The 21,690-nt window shown below is 37.0% G+C and overlaps 1 protein-coding gene across 2 annotated transcripts in view; it reads right to left on the bottom strand.

The window, feature by feature from the left end:
• LOC127639325 (AP-1 complex subunit gamma-1) overlaps positions 1-21,690 on the bottom strand; it is a 46,944-nt gene that overhangs the window by 24,650 nt on the left and 604 nt on the right. For both annotated transcript variants that reach the window (XM_052121290.1, XM_052121366.1), the window contains exons 2-6: positions 5,794-5,997; positions 5,547-5,671; positions 3,075-3,216; positions 2,450-2,546; positions 393-469 (exon numbers count right to left, since the gene is read on the bottom strand). In XM_052121290.1, the coding sequence (XP_051977250.1) occupies positions 393-469; positions 2,450-2,546; positions 3,075-3,216; positions 5,547-5,671; positions 5,794-5,994 (642 nt within the window). In that variant the 5' untranslated portion in view covers positions 5,995-5,997. The remainder of the gene's footprint in view (positions 1-392; positions 470-2,449; positions 2,547-3,074; positions 3,217-5,546; positions 5,672-5,793; positions 5,998-21,690) is intronic.

Below are 21,690 nucleotides of genomic sequence, written 5' to 3'. Positions count from 1 at the left end.
CTGACCTTTGCATTTTTTTAAGACTGTTTAAAAAAATTTTTACTTTGAAAAGCACAACCAACAATTTTTGCATTCTTTGTGAATGAACATGATACTCCACACTCCCATCTCTGCTGCTTTCTTGTCTTCGCCACTTGCACATACCAAAACACAATAGTGCATCTATGCTATTCCCAATGCTCTCTGCATTTCCAAAAGATTTTTGGGTTTATAACATTAAGACATTCCATTATTGCAAGCCTGACATTAAGCTTGTTGAGATGTCAAAATGTGAAAAATAGTGCAGCCCTAGTAATATTTATGAATTACTTTGTCTCAAAGTGTTGGATGTGGTGCATAAACGGTTTCAGGTGAGACTTGAGAAGTTCAAGGCTTGATCATAGGCTACATACCTTCCTGAAGTGCGAGAGCATGTCTGGACTTCGCTCACACATTTCAGTTAGCAAAACAACAGACGTGTGAAGAACTCCTGCAGAAAACACAAGAGAAAGACTAATTTTTCCGCCTGCCAAATTAAATTCTGTAACTCCTGTGTAACCATGAAAAGGTTATATACTGTATATAATGAAAATGAACGGCAAATTGACATTCTGCTGCTAGTGCTTAATGTGGAACATCAAACAGAACACATACAGTTGAAGTCAGAAGTTTACGTACACTTAGGCTGAAGTCATTAAAACTCTTTTTATTTTATTTTTTTTCACTCCACAGATTTATTATTAGCAATCTATAGTTTTGGCAAGTCATTTAGGACATCAACTTCGTGCATGACGGGTAATTTTTCCAACAATTGTTTACAGATTGTTTCACTTTTAATTGACTATATCACAATTCCAGTGGGTCAGAAGTTTACATTCACTAAGATAACTATGCTTTTAAGCAGCTTGGAAAATTCCAGAAATTGATGTAAAGCCTTTAGACAATTAGCTTCTGATAGGAGGTGTACCTGTGGATGTATTTTAAGGACTACCATGGGGACAAAAATCTTACTTCTTGGAGAAATGTTCTCTGGTCTAATGAAACAAAAATGTAACTGTTTGTACATAATGACCATCGCTATGTTCGGAGGAAATAGGGTGAGGCTTGCAAGCCAATGAACACATCCCAACCCTGAAGCATTGGGGTGGCAGCATAGTGTTGTGGGGGTGCTTTGCTGCATGAGGGAATTGTGCACTTCACAAAATAGATGGAATCATGAGGAAGGAAAATTATGTGGATATTTTGAAGCAACAGCTCAAGACATCAGCCAGGAAGTTAAAGCTTGGTCGCAAACGGGTCTTCCAAATGGGCAATAACCCAAATGGCTTAAAGACAACAAAGTCAAGGTACTGGAGTGGCCATCACAAAGCCCTGACCTCAATCTGATAGAAAATTCGTGGGAGACCTGAAAAAGCAAGTGTGATCAAGGAGGCCTACAAACCTGACTCAGTTACATCAGTTCTGTCTGAAGGAATGGGCCAAAAGTCCAGCAACCTATTGTAAGAAGTTTGTGGAAGGCTACCCAAACCGTTTAACCCAAGTTAAATATTTTAAAGGCAATGCTACCAAATACTAAATAAGTGTACGTAAACTTCTGACCCACTGGGAATGTAATGAAAGAAATAAAAGCTGAAATAAACAATTTTCTAGTAGTGATCATAACGGACCTAAGACAGGGAATGTTTTCTACGATTAAATGTCGGGAATTGTGAAAAACTGAGTTTAAGGCTAAGGTATATGTAAACTTCTGACTTCAAATGTATGCACTGTTTAATACCTCTGGGTTATTCCTTTTATGCTGATTATTTACACAATTGTAAGTACATTACAAGTATGTCTAATAGGATGGAACCTAACATGATGTAAATAAAGAACTTAAGTTAGGGACTATCAGGGATTCAGGGTTAGCTAAAACTGGGTGTGAACTTACACGTTTTAATAATCAAACATTTTTGAGACAAGATGGCATAATGATGAACCAATTAATACCAAAGAACATCTCAGGAATCATTAAATACATTGATATTACTTGATTGATGTTTGTGCTGTTGTTTTATCATTAAGAACTGGCTTATGTTAGGGATATTACAAAAAAACAAAGGAATGTGATATTAAAAAACAACAACTACATACTGATGACCAATTAAAACAGTATCCTAATGAAACATGTTATGTTTTAAACATTTTAATTAGAGAAATGGAAAAATGAAGATACTCCTAGAATATTTCTTAATAAAATGACGGTTTTTCATTTTAAAGTTCTTTTAGAAATCTTTAATGCCAACTTAAAATAAGTTATTAATGTAGTTTCACATATTATAAGAATATTAATATTTATAAATATAAGGATATAAAATATGAAAATTTACTAAATAGAAGGAATGTCCCATCTGTTTTTGGTTGTTTTTATTTTTATGACAATAAACAGAAAAATGTGATCTATGGGAAGGTTACAAAGCAAAGCTCTCACCATGATTTTTCTCACTGAGCAAGTTTTTTGTTGCTGGCAGGAACATCTCCATCAGGTCCGGGACCTTGCGGATGACATGCACCGCACACAGTGCTGCCTGAAGGCAAACAGCTCATGTAATAACAGTTGATTGATTGATTGATTGATTGACAGCTTTATTAATTCCTGAGGGGGGGTAACTCTTTTGCCAGTTCAACTCATACATATACAAACAGCAAACAATAAAGACGTTGCATTCACAGATATCAACAAATGGATAAAAAAAAGCCATAAAATGTCAATTGAGACATGATTATCAGCTGAAGGTGCTATAGATCTTTACCATATCTACCAGTGTTCACTGAAAAATCTGACCGCTGCTGGGACAAAAGACCTTCAGTAGTACACAAGGCATCACTAGTCGCTCAATAAATGAGCTTCTAAGTCCATTTAAAACACTGTGTAATGGATGACCTTCAAAATACAAAATTATTTTTAATTTAGCTCTTTTCTACAGTGACCTCAAGTGAGTCTGGGGTAAGGTCAATCATTGAGCCAGCCTTCCTAATCATCTTATCACACATTCAAAACTCAGCATCCAGCTGGACACCAACCCCATGTTTAGCTGCAAAGGAGTGTGAAATACCTTTTTCCTCAGATAGGAGTTTGATGTTTTAAGGAGCTTCTCCACTTCTCCAGCTAAGTCACGGCACATTTCGGATGAGCCCATGCAGCCCAGGGTGCACAAAGCCAGTCCCTGCACATACTGTGTACTGTGGTTCAGGTCACTGCATTACACCCAAAAAAGGAGCATTAGATGCAAATCTGTCACTTGTTAGAACTTAGCCAAATTAGGCAGATGCCAACATGAACAGGTTGCTTGACATACCCTCCAGGTAGAAAAAAGGACCCTGACAACATTAAATGCATGCTAACCTTCAGCTGGAATAAACATGGTGTGTCGCCGACAATATGTTGTGTGTGTGGTGAATGACTGGCTGCCAAGAGCATGTAACTCAAATGTATTAGACATTTAAAAAGAAAAATTGTCGCAGACGATGTCCTTATAATTTTTCATACTGTTGGCCCCAAGTGATGTCCACTATCAAATCTGTGTAATGAAACTGATAACCCCTGGTTTAAGACACTAGTAATAAAAATTTAATAAAAGTGTGTTTCTTCAATTCCGTTTATGGCCATTCTATTCGTTAGTCTATTGTATTGATATTGGAAGTTCCATTCATAATGTTTCCCGGTATAGAATTTCACACCGGTGCTGTCCCTTGTATAGGGCTGGGTATCGAGTTCAATACATTTTAGGCACCGACCAAATTGCCTCTAAACAATCGAGTATCAACCTTTTGTTTCCGTTCGGTACCACTTTTCGATACCTACGGGGTTAATCTCGTCAATGTCAGTGTTAAGCATTTAGCATGCAAGATGTGCCCAAATCTAAAAGTGCCGGTGATTGGCTGTATTTAGGCATCAAAGGAAAAACAGTAGTTTATGCCGGTTATGCCCAGAGATGCGGCTCACACGTGAGGCTACTGTAGTATGTATGCGTCCCAACCCTCATAGATGTAAAAGATGTGGAAAGGATAAAAAATTTGGCTACATTTCACCAGGCTCGATGCCAACAGCGCGCGATGCAATATTTGCGACAAGATAATTCACGACAAATCTGATGAAGCACTTGAGAGTGCACGGAATGAACAACTGCAAGAAGACCGAGCTGGTGCAGTCATCCTCTCAGCATCCTCCTGCCACAGAGCTTCCTTCAACATTCCCACCATACGAGTCCTCCTCCAAAACTACTGATGAATGCAGCGGCGCTATGACTGGGATTCCGACAGGTAATGTTAAACAAGCAAACCAACAAACAAATCGGCTAACTTGTAGTGGTACATGCTTGTGTCCTTATGTTAAATTAAAGTTTCTGTGGGCTGTGACATAGTCCTATAAACTGGTACCCAAGCAACGTTAGATAGTGTTTGGATGTATGGATATAGATAGCTTGCTAAATCAATGCTAAAAATGCTTTAAGGTTGACAGTAACTGATCAAGTTTAACGTACATTAAACTAGATATCTTGTTAAACCTTACTTATCCATGGGGTTGGCTGAAAACAGTTTAGCTTTCTTGTTTGTTTTTTCTCCTCTTCACATTAATGTTATAGCCTCTGCCCCTGCCGACCCTGGCACGAGGGGATCAGAAGGCTCAGTATATGAGATTTAACTGAAAAAATAAAACCACATTTTTTTGAAGTAATGTTTGTAATCTTGTTAAAACAGATTTCATAAAATTGCTAATGAAAAAAGAAGCATTTAGGAACCGGTATCAAAGTCAAAATATTGGTATAAATTTTTTGGGCAAAATACCCAGCAAAACCGGTAGACCTACATAGAACGAGGCTAGGTTTTGGTTATTAATGAATTGTCATAATTTTTATGATTTTCTTATTTTTTTATTATATAGTATTTAACAATGCATTATATTATAGGATCTAAAGATTGTAAATCGATTTATTTTATTGATCCATGTTTCTTGGTAATATTACATTTTCACTTGTTCCCACTGGAGCTTTAATGAGCGGAATACGCCCTTGTGTGTGAGCAAGAGAAAGAAAGAGCGCACGACAAAGAAAGAGCGCATGTTTATGTTCAAAACAGGTGCTTCTGTTCATGTAGTTTGCTCAGATGTCATTCAGTAAAGATTTAAGTACACCTCATCTGTATCCTGCATTATTATTATGATATATGTGCCGGGCGAAGGCAGAGATGCTGCCACCATGGCCCTAATAAAGGTTGCTTCACTCAGGACGCGCCAGTTTCCCTTTAACGCGCTCGGCAGCAAACAAAATTGACTAGGAGCACATCTGTTACTCTGAGCGTAAGACAGGACAGAGAATCGCAAATAAACTTTGAAGCTAGTAGCACATGAAGACTTTATTTATTTAATGATATCGCAGCCCTTTGCGGTTTAATAATCGGTCATATCGCGATTTCATTTCAATTAACCGTGCAGCCCTACTTCACACCGACAACATAATTAACACCACCAATAACACATCAGTTGTGGTTGATCCAAGTGTTAAGACAAGATGAGATTCTCAGCTCACTTCTTGATGCAGTTTGTCATTAATAGGTGGACGTCCTGCCTCTCATCAAGGAGCAGCATGGCTCCCAGGTACCCTATCCGCTTGTCTGTGAACTTTTGTGATGCAATCAGCTTCAGGCACTCCAGCTGAAAATGAGATGATTCCCATCAAACACTACAAAACTCTGTATGGTTGAAGTGAGTACTTCTGGCAGCACATTTAAAGAGTCCACAGATTACTGTTCTGAAACAGACTTTTCATAACTCACCTGGCCAAAGTGTGCCGGATAGCCCAGCATGTGCATATAAAGAAGCTTAGCCACATTTCTACATCGGTATGTGTTGTCCTCTTCTCTAAAGGATGACCTAATGGCAGCACACTCTTTCTGGATCATCTCACGCTCCTCGGCCTGGGTTCGTGCCGTCCGGATTGTCCGGATGAGCTCCCGCAGTCTGATCGGAGCTGGCATCCTCTGTAATGAAAGCACAATGTCAGCAAGTAGAATGTCACAGTACCATTAATGAATATGTGACAATGATAAATAAAGATTTATCCTATGCTTGTAGTAGCCAGAGCAGCATGAGATCAACAACCTAGAAAGGGATCCACCTATCAATCAGCCACGATCTTTATCAGCCAATATTCATCTTAAATACTTGAACAGCATTTGGTTGATCATACTGAGATTAATTGCAGGTAATGTTTTATTATCCTTATTGCAGTAGGCATAAAAATCACACAGTCTCCACTACACTCTAATAAATGAGCTCTAGCTCTGCCCTCCAAGAATGCTGTAATTCAGATGAATATGTCAGTTAATTTTAAAAATCCATTACATGTGTATGAACTGTAAGGTGCCCATTAGTGCTGCACGATTAATCATATTGCAATCGCGGCGTCAGCCAGTGCGATTATATGACGGCAAAATGCTGCGATTTTATTAAATAAGTTAATGTGTGGAAGTGACATCCGAGAGCTGTTTGCCCATTTTCTACACAGCTAATAAAAAGATGACCAGTCTATAATGATGAAACCCAAGACGAGAAGAGCGCTGCAGCTCGAGTGTCTGATAGAGAAACAGATCACAGAATGGCGATAGACCTTTATTTCATCCTTAATTAAGCTTCAAATAATACGGGAGCGTGCCATGTAAATAAGCACAAACTCCAAAACTGTCATTCTCTGTGCAGTCAGAGCCGCTTCAACCAGTCGCGGAGACGACCCAATCGGAGCGGGAGTCGAGAACGGGAGAGATTTAAAGTTCTGCCGGCTGATGCGCACTATAACACGGAGACGCTCGTCTCTCACCCCGCTGTCTGCAGCTCGCAACGTCATCATCATAAGATCATCATGATGAGATCAATCTTAAGTGAAAAATAACAAATTACAACAACATATATACATATACATATATATTTATAGGTTTTGGATAGACAATATTGACAAATGCTTATCAATAATACTCTTATGGCTAAAATGTTTAGTGTTCAGTGATTAAAATATCAATATGACTAAATGTTACTAAAATGTCAACCTTTATCATTGACTAAAACTACATAAAAAATGCTCAGATTTTGTCAAACAAAGCGACAAAAAACCATAAATAGAAATAGGGTACAGTTGACTAAATATGATAATAACTAAAAAGGACACAGGATTAAGACTAAAATTAAATAAAAAAAATAGCTGACAAAATTAACACTAGTATTCAGTTGCCAGGTCATTAATAGTGTATTAATGCAAAGCCAACGTTTACGTGTTTTTAACGTCACTTTTTTGATCAGTATGGTACCACCTCCGCCTCATTTTGAGCCAGGAAAAACCCTGGTTATATGGCGATATTTTGGCTTTAAGATAACCGACACTGAGCAGAGAGAGATACTGTGCAAAATTAAAGTTGCTACATCACGTGGCAACACGACAAATTGCACCTGAAACAGCACAGTGAAAGTGAGATTTCAGAAAATGATCACACACTGGACGAGAGATACCAGCAATAAGTAGAACTTTTTAGAAAGAGGATTTGGAAATACCAGTTGGTCATTTAAAAAAAAAAAAAAAACGTTTTAGTGGTTTGAGTGAACAACACTTTTATATCCAGTTTCCTTTTCAAAAGAGTTTATACAAAGTACATGTTACATCCTGCTTAAATGTACCCGTTTGTTTAGACAATCTTATTTTTCGTGAAAATGTGTATGTTCTTATTTATTGTTCTATTTTATTTAGGTGTAATATTGAGAGAAAAAAAAGTTTGCAGTAATGCAAAGATGTTATTATTTAATTTTGTAAATATATTTTAATTTGAAAACACTGTTCATTAATATATATGACTCATGATACCTTTTGTTTAATATATCGCAATTGCATATCGCAATATTAACCTCAATAATCGCAATATGACATTTTCCACAAATCGTGCAGCCCTAGTGCCCATTTCCAAGTGTCATTAAGGCAGTAATTTTGCCTCTATGTATAGCTAGAGAGAGGACAAAGATAGCACAAACTAATATAAAAACAAATTCATTTAAATCAACGACATATGCTTGTTGCATTACCACTAATAACAGCATTTCAAGTTTAACCATGAATAATGGCACCACATCCTCATGCAGTTGCTTAACTCTTTCCCCGCCAGCGTTTTTTAAAAAAAGTTGCCAGTCACCGCCAGGGTTTTTGACGATTTTTCGCTAAACTTTAATGGCCCGCAGAATATTTTCTTCCATGAATATATGAAGATGCTATATATCACAATAAAGATCTGAGCCTCTGCTTTTAGGCAAAACATTTTTATTTTATCTTCATTTGTTCTTTTTTTATTGCGACTTGAACAGAGGTAGGTTTTGTCAAAAAACAACATTTCAGACAAAAAGCTGAGAAAAAGGCATGTTTATGTCTGTTAGTTTGAGCTTCTCATACTCCACTTCTTCACGTTTGAGACGATCGCAGTCTGTTTCTTTGATCAAAGAGTTGCGTACTCTTTCAAAACATGCACAGGGGTCTTCCTTACCGTATAACACCTAAAACACGGAAACCCGGAAAATTCCATGTTTGGCGGGGAAGCGTTTTTTCATAAAACACGGAAAAGTCCGTGTTTGGCGGGGGAAAGAGTTAATAATTAGGGATTTGCGTAACAACCAAACGCCAAATACAGTAAAACAAATAACAGATACTAATGATCTCACTAGAGATCTCACTAGTTTTAGAGCTGTCAATGTTCTTTGATAGTGTCATTTGAATATCCCCATTGTTCAGTTTTTTTTATGTTATTTCAGTCGAACAACTGAAGCTGGATTACATGCTTCACTAGAACATTAACTATCCCTGATTGCCAGGACTGAGTGCTTTAAGGGATGTTGCAAATCGCTAAATTCTTTTGTGGGTTTTTTTTTTTTTTTACTATTGGAGGAAAAAAAAACAGTTGTCATTGCGGGGGTGTTTGCTCTGCAAAGATGTTAGCCAATCATAACATTAGGCATGTTTATTGAAGTCTTAATGAGGACATAGCCCCCAAAAAAACAAGCATTTCAGACAGAGGGCCAGAGACAGGGTTGGTCATGTAATACAATATTATGACTCTCTATTGTGCAAAAACATTTATTAAAAAGTGAAACATAAAAAAAAAAAAAAAACATGACCTGACCCCTTTAACTTGAAGCGGTTAAACTATTTTATTCGCCAGGCTCTATAAATGCTATTGTGTGCTTTTCACTTTTATGTTATTAGCAAATTAATTAGATTTAGTAGATAGGTTACAAGAGTAACTGGGTTGACAAATCTAACTGAACTATTACAGCTAATCTAAAGAGGTAAATCGCTCCAGCACAGAACACATCGATCTTTCTGCGACGCTCTAACAATCCCAAAGGATGCTGAGCATCTCATAATTGCCTAGCACATGTGGTGTGATCTGTTCTATGGAGAAGATCATAAAAAAACTAATAAAACCAGACATCAGTACATATTAAGAGCATAATCAGCTTCATCAGCCAAAATGATACACCAGGTGGAATCACCTGTGAAATTCCATTCCTTCAACAGAAGAGAGCACTAAGGTTTCAATCCACTAAAGGCTGATTAAAAATTAAAAGTGCGCACATACAAAGTGGTAAGATTACATGGTTGTCTGTTTATGCTCAGCTGCAAGGGACTTCTACAGCATTCAAGATGAATTCTGCACAAACTAACAAACATTTGGAGCAATAAAGAAAGACAAACTATTCCTGGACTCAGCTAATGACTACACAGGAGGGTTGTGTTATACAATAAGTTTTAAACAATCAAGAAATTGAGTTACCATTAACCAAGATTAATAAACACCAAAAATGTTAACACTTTACAATAAGGTTCCATTTGATAGCATAAGTTGACTACATTAGAAAAGATGAACTAACAAAAAACAATATTTTTTTACAGCACTGGTGTTTGGCATTGGCCAATGTTCATTTCAACATATATGAATACATTTTTTAAGCCTTATTGTGAAGAGCTAGCATGCATGTGATGACACTTGATCAGAAGTTACTCATGCTGAAAATACCAAAGCAAAAATAAAATGTACTCGTCAAATTCACAACACAGCATACTGCAGCATTTGCTGACATAAATAAAATGTGCTATAACTGTTCCTTTGTCAATCCATTCAACTGTAACTACAAAAACACGGTACTACATAAATACGCAATGTTTTTGAGACGGCAAGCGCTCTCTCTCACATGCTGGTTTATTTTGGTGTTCAGAGCCCCTCCCCTAGATTTACATGCCTCTAAACATCAAGTAGGCAGACGAACTGTAATTGGATGTTTTTATATGTCAATCAGAGGGCCGACCTGTTCTTCAGTAAAACACTTAATAAGTAATAAGACTTGAGATTATTTAAATCTGATCATCCAAAAATGTTTGAAAAACTAAATCTAAAGTCATTTTCTCATGGTTTTATTTCGTTTTCATAATTTTTTTTAGTGCAGATTCATATAGATTTAGTTTAGTATTCGTTTTCATTTTAGTTAACGAATATATATTTTTTACTGCTAGTTATCATTAACACCTGGCACACAGAAGAAACCTGGATCTCATAAACACAGGCTCATAAACAATCAAAATGAAGGGGATATTAGCATGTGAGTGAAATGGGGTTGTTAATGGGGAAAGAAAGCTTATTTTTCACAAGAAATTTGGAGTAGGAGATGATGTGAGGAGACTGCTTTGTGGCAGACAGAGCAATTAATTTATGAATATGGAGTACATAAACAGATCACTGAGGGGCATAGAAAATGCTGCAGACAGAGGTTGAAAGGACATGATATTCCTCAGACAAATTTAACAGTACTTTTACCCCACACAAAAACCTGCTCCTCTCAATGGACAGGTGATGTGGTGGAGAATGTGGATAGTCTGAGGTCACCTTGTAATTAACTGCAAGTAATCAGAAGCACTAAAAAGGCAGACCTCCACAAGTAATTTTCTGCTCTGAGAATGTGCATTAATCACATCAAGAGATCCATCACAAACAGTGCCCAAAATGACACAAAGTTAATATTCCTTCTTTTTCTCTACACCAAGGACAAGAGCTGTTTTTTGGCTCGCCATCACAGAGAAACCCGGCACTTTAATCTGTTAGCATGCAGCACCTAATTAAGCTGCTAAAGGCAGAGAGAAAATACAGTAATTACTTGCTAAACAAAGACATTCTCGGCATCTCCCAGCAAAACAATGGATGTCACTGCAGGCTGCAGGGTTCTTTTTTTTTTTATTACAGTGCGCTCGAGATCACACACACATATATATTGAAGCCACTGAAGGGCGAGCTGTTGGCAATTCCAAGCATTTGTGGATTTACACTTTCAGACATGGTCCAATTCAGTTGCCGATTTATCGATCGGCCGATATTAGCCTTTCACAGATATATTGGTATCAGCGTATATGTTTTCCGATATGTGCAGATATTAAAACTTTTTTTTTCAGTACATATAATGCAGAAAACAATGCTTGGGCTGATTTGGAATTGGTGTTATAACGTATTTTGTCCAGCAGAGGGCGCTACGGCTCCATTGTATCCAGAGCTGAGCTGACGGTGGTTCTGCAGACAGTGCGGAGTTAAGCGGTGTCTTCAATGGCAAGTTGCTAACTACTTTATGAAATACATACTGGAAACTTAATAAACAATGACCCCATTATTTTCCCTTTTCGATTTAACTAATATAACATTAACCCTGTCCCTGACAACCATGTCAGGATTCACAGTTTGGTACCCCCTTTAACCGAACAATTGAAATCGTTGCATTTACAACATGTAATATTTAAAAGTCTGGTTTTCCGCCGTTGAAAGTTTCCGCTGAACAACACAGCTGCTGTTTATCTCTGGACTCGGCAGCAGCGAACCATCAGTTATTGTTTGTGACAGTTTTGTTACACATTAACAGTGTTAATGTGATGATGTTTTGATAAAGAAAACTGTACTTTAGTAAAATTTAGAGGTACTTGTACTTTACTTGAGTTTCACCATCGTATTTTCTATTACTTCCACTCCACTACATTTCAGAGGGAAATATTGTACTTTTTCCACGACATATCATTTTTTTAACAGCTATATTTACTAGTTAATTTTCAGATCAATATTTTATACTAAATAATATTCAGATCAATATTTTATACGTAAAATATATGATCAGTTAAAATTAACTTATCTCTACATTTAGAAAAAATATCCATCTTAAAAATGCCCAGCTTAAATAGAATGATCTTTCCTCTATCACCTACAGATGGCTGAAAAGTGACAGCAAACAGGCAGTAAGGTGTGGGACTACTTTTCCAAAGATGGTGATGTAGTTTCATCGTCAGCATAGTTGAGGCCATGATGGCGAATTACGTGACCTAGGGGAAGCATATAGGTGAGATGAAGAGCAAAGGACCAATTACAGAATCCTGGGGGACACCTTGAGAAACAGGAACAGAAGTAGATTTAAACTAAATTAATGTTGCCAGCCAGAGAGAGGTAAGAAATGAACCATGACAGAGCAGTGCCTGAGATGCCAATAATTGCAGAGAGCCTAGCGATGAGTATGCTATGAATGATAAGTGTCAAAAGCAGAGCTGATGTCTAAAAGTACCAAGAAAGTGATGGCACCAGAGTCTGTGGCCATCACTAGATTGTTAACAATTCTGATGAGCGCAGTCTCAGTGATGTGTCAAGAACAAAATCCAGATTGAAATCACTCAGAGATTGTGTATGGGGCAAATAGGAGAGAAGCTGAGAAGCAACCACTTTCTCCATTACTTTAGACAAAAAAAGGAAGATTTGAAATAGGGCGGTAATTTTTAAGATCTATGGGGTCTAGACCAGACTTTTTTTTAAACTGGAGTGACAGCCACAGATTTTAGTTCTGGAGGGACAAAGCCAAAGTACTAAATATTCTTACTAAATATAAATAAGGTGGGAAATAAGGAGATAACAGGCAGACATTGTTTAAGCAAGGCAGTGGGTGCAGGATCAAGCTGGCAGGAAGTAGATGGGGTGGTGGTGGCGAAATCAGTAAAAGTGCCAATCTGGTGGTTTGTGAGAAAATCCTTAAGTGAATCAGGAGGAACTGTAGAGGGGAAAAATTTGTAAATAAATATTATTTTATTCGGAAAGGAGTGAAGAAATGACTGACAGAGTTCAGTAGAGGCTGAAATGAGAGACAATACCGATTTTAAAGGGAGGGAAATTAACAGATTACCGATATGGTGGCCAATATAGTACACTTTTGAGCTGGAATGAAAACGGACCTTTTTTACGTGGATTGTGCACCGATATGACCAAACGGCTAATCAAATTTCTCACGGTTCTCGATACCAAAGCAAAAATATGCTAATATGCTAAATGTGCTACTGAACACCAGTTTAGTTATTTTTAATTATGTTAATAATTATAGTTTAATAATTATTATTTTCCAGAAATTTATTTTTACATTTAATTTAATTTCATCATCAAAATGTTGTCTAATCAATACATTCTTAAAACTTTTAACAAGGGAACATAATATTTTATAACATGTCATAGCATTTTTCTTTTGCCAAACTTTTATGCAACAGATGTCTTGCTTGTGATACTTTATTATTATTACAGAGAATGTAAAATTTTACTATAAAAGTTGTAATTTGTATTCAACTTCTTCAATTTCAGGCATCTAGATTTTATTTGACGTGTTTATGACGTGTTTTTTGCCGTATGCTCACTGATTTATATAGATCAGTGCATATGCTTCACTTTTCTGGATAAACAGTTTGCGACAATGCGCAGTGTGATCAATGCGCAGTGTGATCAATGCAGCGTGATCAATGCGCAGTGTGATCATTGAAGACTTTTAAGTCACATCTGAAATCTCTTTTTATACTGGCCTTTAAGTCTGACGAATGAAATGTAGGACACAGTTTTGGAGTGTTTGTATTTTAGATTACTGGTGTTTGTGTATGTGGTCATTTTAAAATGTTGTTATGTTTTAAATTGGATTACTGTGACGCACTTTGGATAACTGTTGTTTTAAATGCGATATAAATAAAGCTGAGCTGAGATTAGAGCGCAGATGCTGTGATTTTAATTATATAAATATATATTTTACATGATTCACAATAGATAAGTACTCTGCTTTGTCATCTCATAAAACGTCAATGATTCTAAATGTTTGTGGACTTTCTAGTGGATGAGAGGTTGGATATATTTAACGTACACATCTCTTCCACAGCAAGATTGCAGCCTTTATCGGTTTAATAAATCATACTAGGGCATGTCACAATTTTAATTTGATTAACTGTCCTTTTCATTGTACAAGAAGTAACAGCACAAATTCAAAATAAGCCTGTAAGAATTTTAAAGCTGTCGTGTGTCAGTCATACTGTGCGCTGGTACCGGATAGATTCGGCTGGGCTGTCTGGGTTTCATAAATAACAGTGTAAATGTAAAGTTGACCAAAAACAGACATGTTTTAAGTATTTTTGAAAGGTTTTAACATTTCAAATAATACTTTGTCATTCTATCCCTGTGCAATGTTTTTTATAATAAACAATACAATTCAAATTCCAAGTTAAATATGAATAAATTACTTCTTAAGGCGTATGTGTATTAAGCATGCATACACTTTGTATGAAGTATGACATCATAACCACAATTATAGTTTTACAAGTTATTGCTAGCCAAATTTCATAATCTTTGCAGCCATGTGGTCTGAGTTCTTGAGTATTGGTGAGAAAAACAAGGGTTCTGAGACCACATAAATGCTAAAAGGACCAAAAAAGAAACTGGGTCCTCTTTTAAGTTCACTTACAATGTGAACACCAAATGCACCGAGGTCATTTACAGCTGGTTCCTCTGGTTCACTAACTGAAATGGGTTTGGTTCATTTAAAACTGACTATATGTGAAACCACTTACACTCTGTGTATAGTTCATTGAATGAAAAGTTGCTGTATAACAATTGTTATGTAAACTCCATATTCTTAAAGTGAAACTCAAATTGGCAAACTTTACTGAGACACTATCGCCATTCTTTAAATTTTTTTAAAGGCTAAACAACCATCACAATACATTGAAAAGTGTTCATCAAGAATGTATTTCCAAAAGGAAGCTCATTTTCATTCGCCAAGCTTTGCATAAAAGAAAACTATTCTTTTTTTAGCATTTTTTGTTTGTGATAGCAAATACATTTTTACAAAGAAATGCCAGGATGGGCTATAACTTATGTGCTACTAAAACAGAAAAATTAACCCTGGGAAACAACACAGAGTTCAAAGGAAAAAGGTATGATGGATTGATTTCATAGGAATTGGCAGAAAAAAACTATTTCAAGATCCACTCTGCCGCCTGTAACTAGTTTTTCACAGCACAGGGAAGATGAAAGATATTGGTACTTCTAGATCTGATTTTGGTTAGGTAGCTCAATCAAGGAAACAACTGCAAGAAAAGGAAGTGCTTCCCATTCCTGAAACAGCTCTTGCCACTGAGCCACTCTCACCGTTTTTAGGAAAAGGAATGGCAGTGTGCATTCCAAAGTAACACAAGATGGGTTTTCCTCATCCAACAAGGTTGCATACAATCATGAAGAATCATGGCCATGTATATACAGTACTGTGCAAGAGTTTTAGGCACTTGTGAAAAAAGTTGCATAGTGAAGATGTCTTCAAAAATAATGAAAAATAGTTTTCATTTATCACTTAAATGTCATACAAATTCAAAACAAAAAAAGCTACATCAATATTCGTTGTGACCACCTATGCTTTTAAAACAGCACCAATTCTCCTAGGTACACCTTGGACACTGTTTTTCTTGGTTGTAGGCTGATAGGACGTACAAAGCTTCTTGGAGAATTTGCCAAAGGCTGTCTCAGTTGCTTCTGTCTCTTCATGTAATCTCAGACTGACATGATGTTCAGTGGGGGGCTTTGTGGGGTCCATGTCATCAGTAGCAGGGCTCCCTGTTCTTCTATTTGCAAACATAATGTTTGGGAGTCTAACATTTATATTTCTTATTGATACACTAAAGCTGAAGATATAAATAACCATCTTAAGACAAATGTTTTTGTGAAACATCTTATGTGCCCAAGACTTTTGCATAGTAATGTACATCGTGACAATTAGTGACTTAACATTATCTTTTGTGACATCAGTATTCCTGTAGCATTTACAGTTGAATGAATGAGGAATTCACCTTTACAGCAATTAAGAATGCATTGTCATGAATTCCAACAATCTTAACTATTCACACCAAGCCACAAAATCATGGGAGGCTTTATCATCCACTTTAAGAGCAAGATGAACATCATCTTTCATTCAATTACACTGCACCAAGCATAGCTTTTTAACCACATAATCTTAGTCTATACAGATTACAATATGAAAGACTTCATCAAAATACAAATGAAAACTGCTTGTAGTACAGGGTTCAACTCACTGCTTAAAGGACAGACAGGATACAAAAGATGGATTAAGGTGGCTATAGGTGGGGTATCTTGATACTTCAAGAGCAATTGGTGGCTTAAATTCTTTCTCCAAGTTCAGCCTTGTGACCTTACTTCCTTCTCCCAGGATAATAAGCTCATTGCTCCACTGTGATATCACTGTGGGTCTCTCTTGCCAAAGTAGCAAACTTTGGAAGATTTGGGCATACGTGTATTATAAAGCGAATCCATTCAACTTTTAAATGCCCCGGCACCCTTCCTACGAAATCAAAGAATGAATGAGTGTCATGTCATTTAGAACAAAATCTGGCATGGTGTTTTTGAGTTTATTCTGGTGGTTCGTAATTTTTTTACCCAAACTTAAGCAAAACTTCTCAGTGCACAGTAAACACCTTTTTACTGCCACGTCATCATTAGGTGTGACATGGAGCTCCACCTACTTTGAGCCTGACAACTAATTCAAGTTCAGTCGGTTAAGATCAGTCAACATGAACACCCCAGCATGCAGAGTTATTAGTGAGCTGGTGCAAATTAACTGTATGATCATTCGCAAGGAGACATTTTACAATAACATGTCAGGCAATTTTTTGGTTTACTTTTTCTACAAAAGGAATCAAATTTACTCAAATACTCTCTGCTAATTAACACTTTTATACACCCATATTTGCAGTAGTAACAGTGTCATCATAAATTAGCGCCATGAATGCACAAGGAAAACATTACAAATTACACATTCTCTAGTGCATATATAATACTTTAAATCATCATTAGTTAATCAGTAGTTAATACAGCATCTTTTACTGAATTCTTGTCATTTCTACTCATAGAATGAGGCATCAAGTCATTGATAACACATTTGAATGTCATATTAGTTGATGTTTTACATCTTTATGACTTGAGCGTCCTCGTAATTAAATGTAGCTCTAGCAGTGTGGTGGGTGTCCGAATGTTCGCAAACAGTATGATGTTGCTCAGCTGTTTCAAACTTTTTTTAGGCTCTAAGCAAAGAACGAAAAAGCACTTCACCATGAGTGTGCTGGGGCCTTTATAGTCTATTTAGCTAAAAGAAACTAGAGACAACTTCCACACACAAAAAGCAGTTGTTACAACAAAAGTCCTAACATGGGATAAAAGCATGATAATCAATTCACTAAAGATGTTTGTTCCTATGTGCCTATTTCATGCCAATGTTATTATAAAGGAAGCATTAAAGGAATAGCCCACCCAAAAATTTTAATTCCCTAATTTTTCACCCTTATGCCATCCCAGACGTATGACTTTTTCACCTTCTGAACTCAAATGATTTTTAGAAGAATTTCTCAGCTCTTTTGAGCCATACAATGCAAGAGAATGGGTGACAAAATGTTGAAGCTCAACATAAAGGTAATCCATAAGACTCAAGTTGTTAAATCAATATTTTCAGAAGCGATATGATAGGTGTGGGTGAGAAATAATCAATATTTAAGTCCTTTTTAACTATAAATTATCCTCCCTGCTCAGTCAATTTCCACTTTAACCTTCATTCTTTTGGTGATTCACATTCTTCTTTTATATCACCCCCTATTGGGCATGAAGACTTAAATATTTAACCATTTCTCACGCATACTATTATTTCACCTCTGAAGACATGGATTAAAACAAGAGTCGTATGGAGTACTTTTATGATTCCTCAAAATGTTGGCACCCATTCACTTGCATTGTAAGGACCTACACAGCAGAAATATTTTCCTAAAATCATACTTTGTGTTCTGTAGACATCACACATATTTGGGATGGAATGAAGGTGAGTAAATGTTTTGGGTTTTGGGGTGAACTATCCTTTTTAATTTAGGTGTTACACTTGAATTTTAAATTATTTTTGTTAAGATCTTAAAATAAGTCCAGGAAAGTCAACTTTAGGCAAAATATTATAATATCTCAAGTCTTAAGACTAAGCAGTGTTTCATCTTACACCTGCCTCGAGAGAGACAGGGCTGGTCACATGGAAACAGTGCTTAGCAACCAGGAGAAGAGCACAAAAATAATTACCCCCACAAGGAGATGACTTTCAGGTTTCAATGAGTAGAGGTATAAGCCAAAGACTATTTAGCCTGAGACAGAGCACTGGTATTAAAATAAATTGGAGAAATCGAAAAGCCAGACGTAGCATATGTACAAAAGGAAGAACCCTTTTAGATACATACATCGCCTGTTCAGTCAACTTGAAGACAGCTGGACCAGCCTCAATTTTTTTTGTTTTTTAGCATGATATGAACTAAAGCAGCAAAATTTATTATACAAATCAGGGCTCGCTAGGGCTGGGGCGGTATGGATTTTTTCTAACGGTATAGCGGTAAACCGCATTAAATACATTACATTGGATCAGAGAAGTCCCCGACAGACTTTGAGCACATATCAGAAGTCGCTTTTGATAGACAGACTTTAAATATTGTCACCTACATCCGAAGAAAAAAACGAGCACAATTTTAAAGTCAAATTTTCATCAAGCAGTAATTTGGCATGAACTAATCACTGTATAGATTTCCTTATTTAAGATTATTCTCAGATACATTCACATTGAAGATGGGTCAGACATGATTTTGACCACTTTATTAAGTTTTGTTTTGTAGAAAGCCTTTCTTTAACTTAAAATTTCGCTTTTGTATAAATTGTATCTTAATTTTAATCACTGTTTCATTAACTAATTGCCTGGAATTAATAAATAAGAAGCAAATATAGCAGACATATAATCAGCAGCAGGACGTGGAAGCGCCGATGCGATCTCTTGCGCGTGAGCTCTCTCATAAATGAACCGAAACTTCGTGGCTAGGCCTACTGCCTCACAGACATGAGAAATAAATAGAAATCTTAAAATGCATTTTAAACAAAATTCAAAACAAAATGATACAATTTTAGGCTACAGTAGCCTAGTAGTCAGGTTTGCCGATGTGCGTTACTATTTATTTATTTATTTTTATCCCTGTGCTCAATCGGAAACGGACTTCACTGCTGATATTCTGGGGATACAACATAGCCAATAGGCTATAGCCTACTAGGGACTTTAGCCTTTAAAATATCTTTGCTGCATTGGATCAGTCTCCTTTCTAGAACAGCCAAGAGCTTTCTAGCCTCATGGCAGCAGCGCCTTGCATCGCTCAGACCTTAAAACAGTCAGCGCCATGGATGCGGTTTTGAAAATGTATCAAAAAGCGTTGGTGCGGACAGATGAGTTTTGTGATGCGGTTACGGATTAAATAATAATAGCCCATCCGCGCGATCTCTAATACAAATGGAATGTTATTGTGTTCATGGAACATTGCGCTCCCCAACTCACGAAAGGTCGGATTTGCTCCATATTTTGATAAGTTTTGTTTAGAAAACCTTGAATCCATGTAGGCTAATATCATTAGACATAATCCATATCATTAGAATCAATGAATCCATGTCATAAGACACAACGAATCCATGTCATTAGACACAACGTGCACACATGTGCAGGCCAATGTTTTTTTTGTTTTTTTGCGGTGACGACGGTGACAAGCTCAGACCCGCGGTTGGAGTCACGTGACCGCGATATTGCGGTAATGCGGTAACCGTCCCAGCCCTAGGGCTCGCACTCACACCAAAGTCAACAAATCATCTGTATTGATTGGTTTATCAATTCAGAGCTTAATATTTAAGTTTATAAAAGTGTGCGGGAATTCCCTGCATTATAAACGTGGAATATTCGTGAATGATTACATTTGCATGCTACCTGCAATCCCGCACCGAATTTCAGGACCTGGTTATTTTCAACAGAATATTAACTTTTTAATAAGGGACACAGGCCAAGGTTAAATCACAAATATTTATAATCAGGCTACTTGTCCCATCAGGCAACTTCTCTACACTTGCCCCTTCATAAATCCACTTGTCCAGGACAAGCAGACAAGTGTTACTGTCGAGCCCTGCCACTGTAGCCAGATTTTATATCTGATTTGAAATATGAAATAACCTCCTCAAGGTTAAGAGTGAAGCACTTACAATGGAAGTGAATGGGGCAAATTTTTCCTTTAAAAGTATAGCAACATGTCCACTTCATGACTGAGAAGTATAAATATAAAAGTATAAATCATATCAGAAATGGAAAGTTAAGTAAATCAGAACGTAGTTGGGAAATTGGGAATTTGACCAGAGGCGGCAAGGTCTTTTCCCAACAGAAATGAAAACCCTGACACTGAGTGGAGAGAAAATGCAAATATAATCCAGTCACCATGCAAACTGAAGCAGGGACTGGGAGGACTGACTGTGAAAGCTACACATTTACAGACCGCCACTTCCTTTATTTCTGTAACCTACTCCACAATCACAAGGAAGAGAGACACCAACATACCATTCATATACCCATCACAAGCCAAAGGGCTGTAAAGACATTAGAAATAGACAGTTTCTGAGAAAGCACAAACATACTACTATAAGTAGAACGACAAGAATGGTTTAACACAGGGGTTCTCAACGGGTGTTCAAAGGATGCTGTATTAAAGGAAGAACTCTTTTTAGATACAGACACTGCCTGTTCAGTCAACTTGAGAACGGCTGGACCAGCCTGACATTTTTGTAGTTTTTTAGCATGATATGAGCTAAAGCGGCACAATTTATGATACAATTCAGGGATCGCACTCACACCAAAGTCAACAAGCATTCAATGTGCTACTGCATGAGACCAGGAGAGAGAGAGGGACGCAGAAGAGAGCAAAATAGTATTATGGGGGGGGCGCTAGGTGACAAATGGGGAGCGTTAATCAGTAACAATAATCAAATCTATTGTCAAGTTCCTCTTTGCATTAAAACGTTCATCTTAGATGAAGTATCAGTTGGTTCTCATTTGTACTCCATTTCATCTTATTTTGAAGTCTAGTGACTGAAGTATCTGGTTTTGCAGCGTCAAATGAGGTGGGGGGAGCTGGAGTAAGGGAATAAAGTGTGCGTGTGTGTGGGAGGGGGTCGTTCATCAAAAAATTGTTGAGAGCCACTGGTATAACATGTCCCCTCGAAAACACTAGTGGCTAAACAAGCCTGAAAGAACACCCCATACTCTTAAAACTTTGCACAATATATCAACACACATTGACTGTTTAATCTTCAATATTAAAGTAGACTGTTTTTGACGACTTTGATGTTTCTGGACCCATCCCTTGCGCTATAACACCAAAGCTTCAGTGCTAAGCTAAGGGATAAACAGTGAGACTAGGCTGTCAGGTTTAGGTAAAACTGCTGCAT

Source organism: Xyrauchen texanus, chromosome 1, assembly GCF_025860055.1.
Source record: "Xyrauchen texanus isolate HMW12.3.18 chromosome 1, RBS_HiC_50CHRs, whole genome shotgun sequence".
NCBI classification, from domain to species: Eukaryota; Metazoa; Chordata; class Actinopteri; order Cypriniformes; family Catostomidae; genus Xyrauchen; species Xyrauchen texanus.
This window is presented reverse-complemented; position numbering and strand designations above follow the sequence as displayed.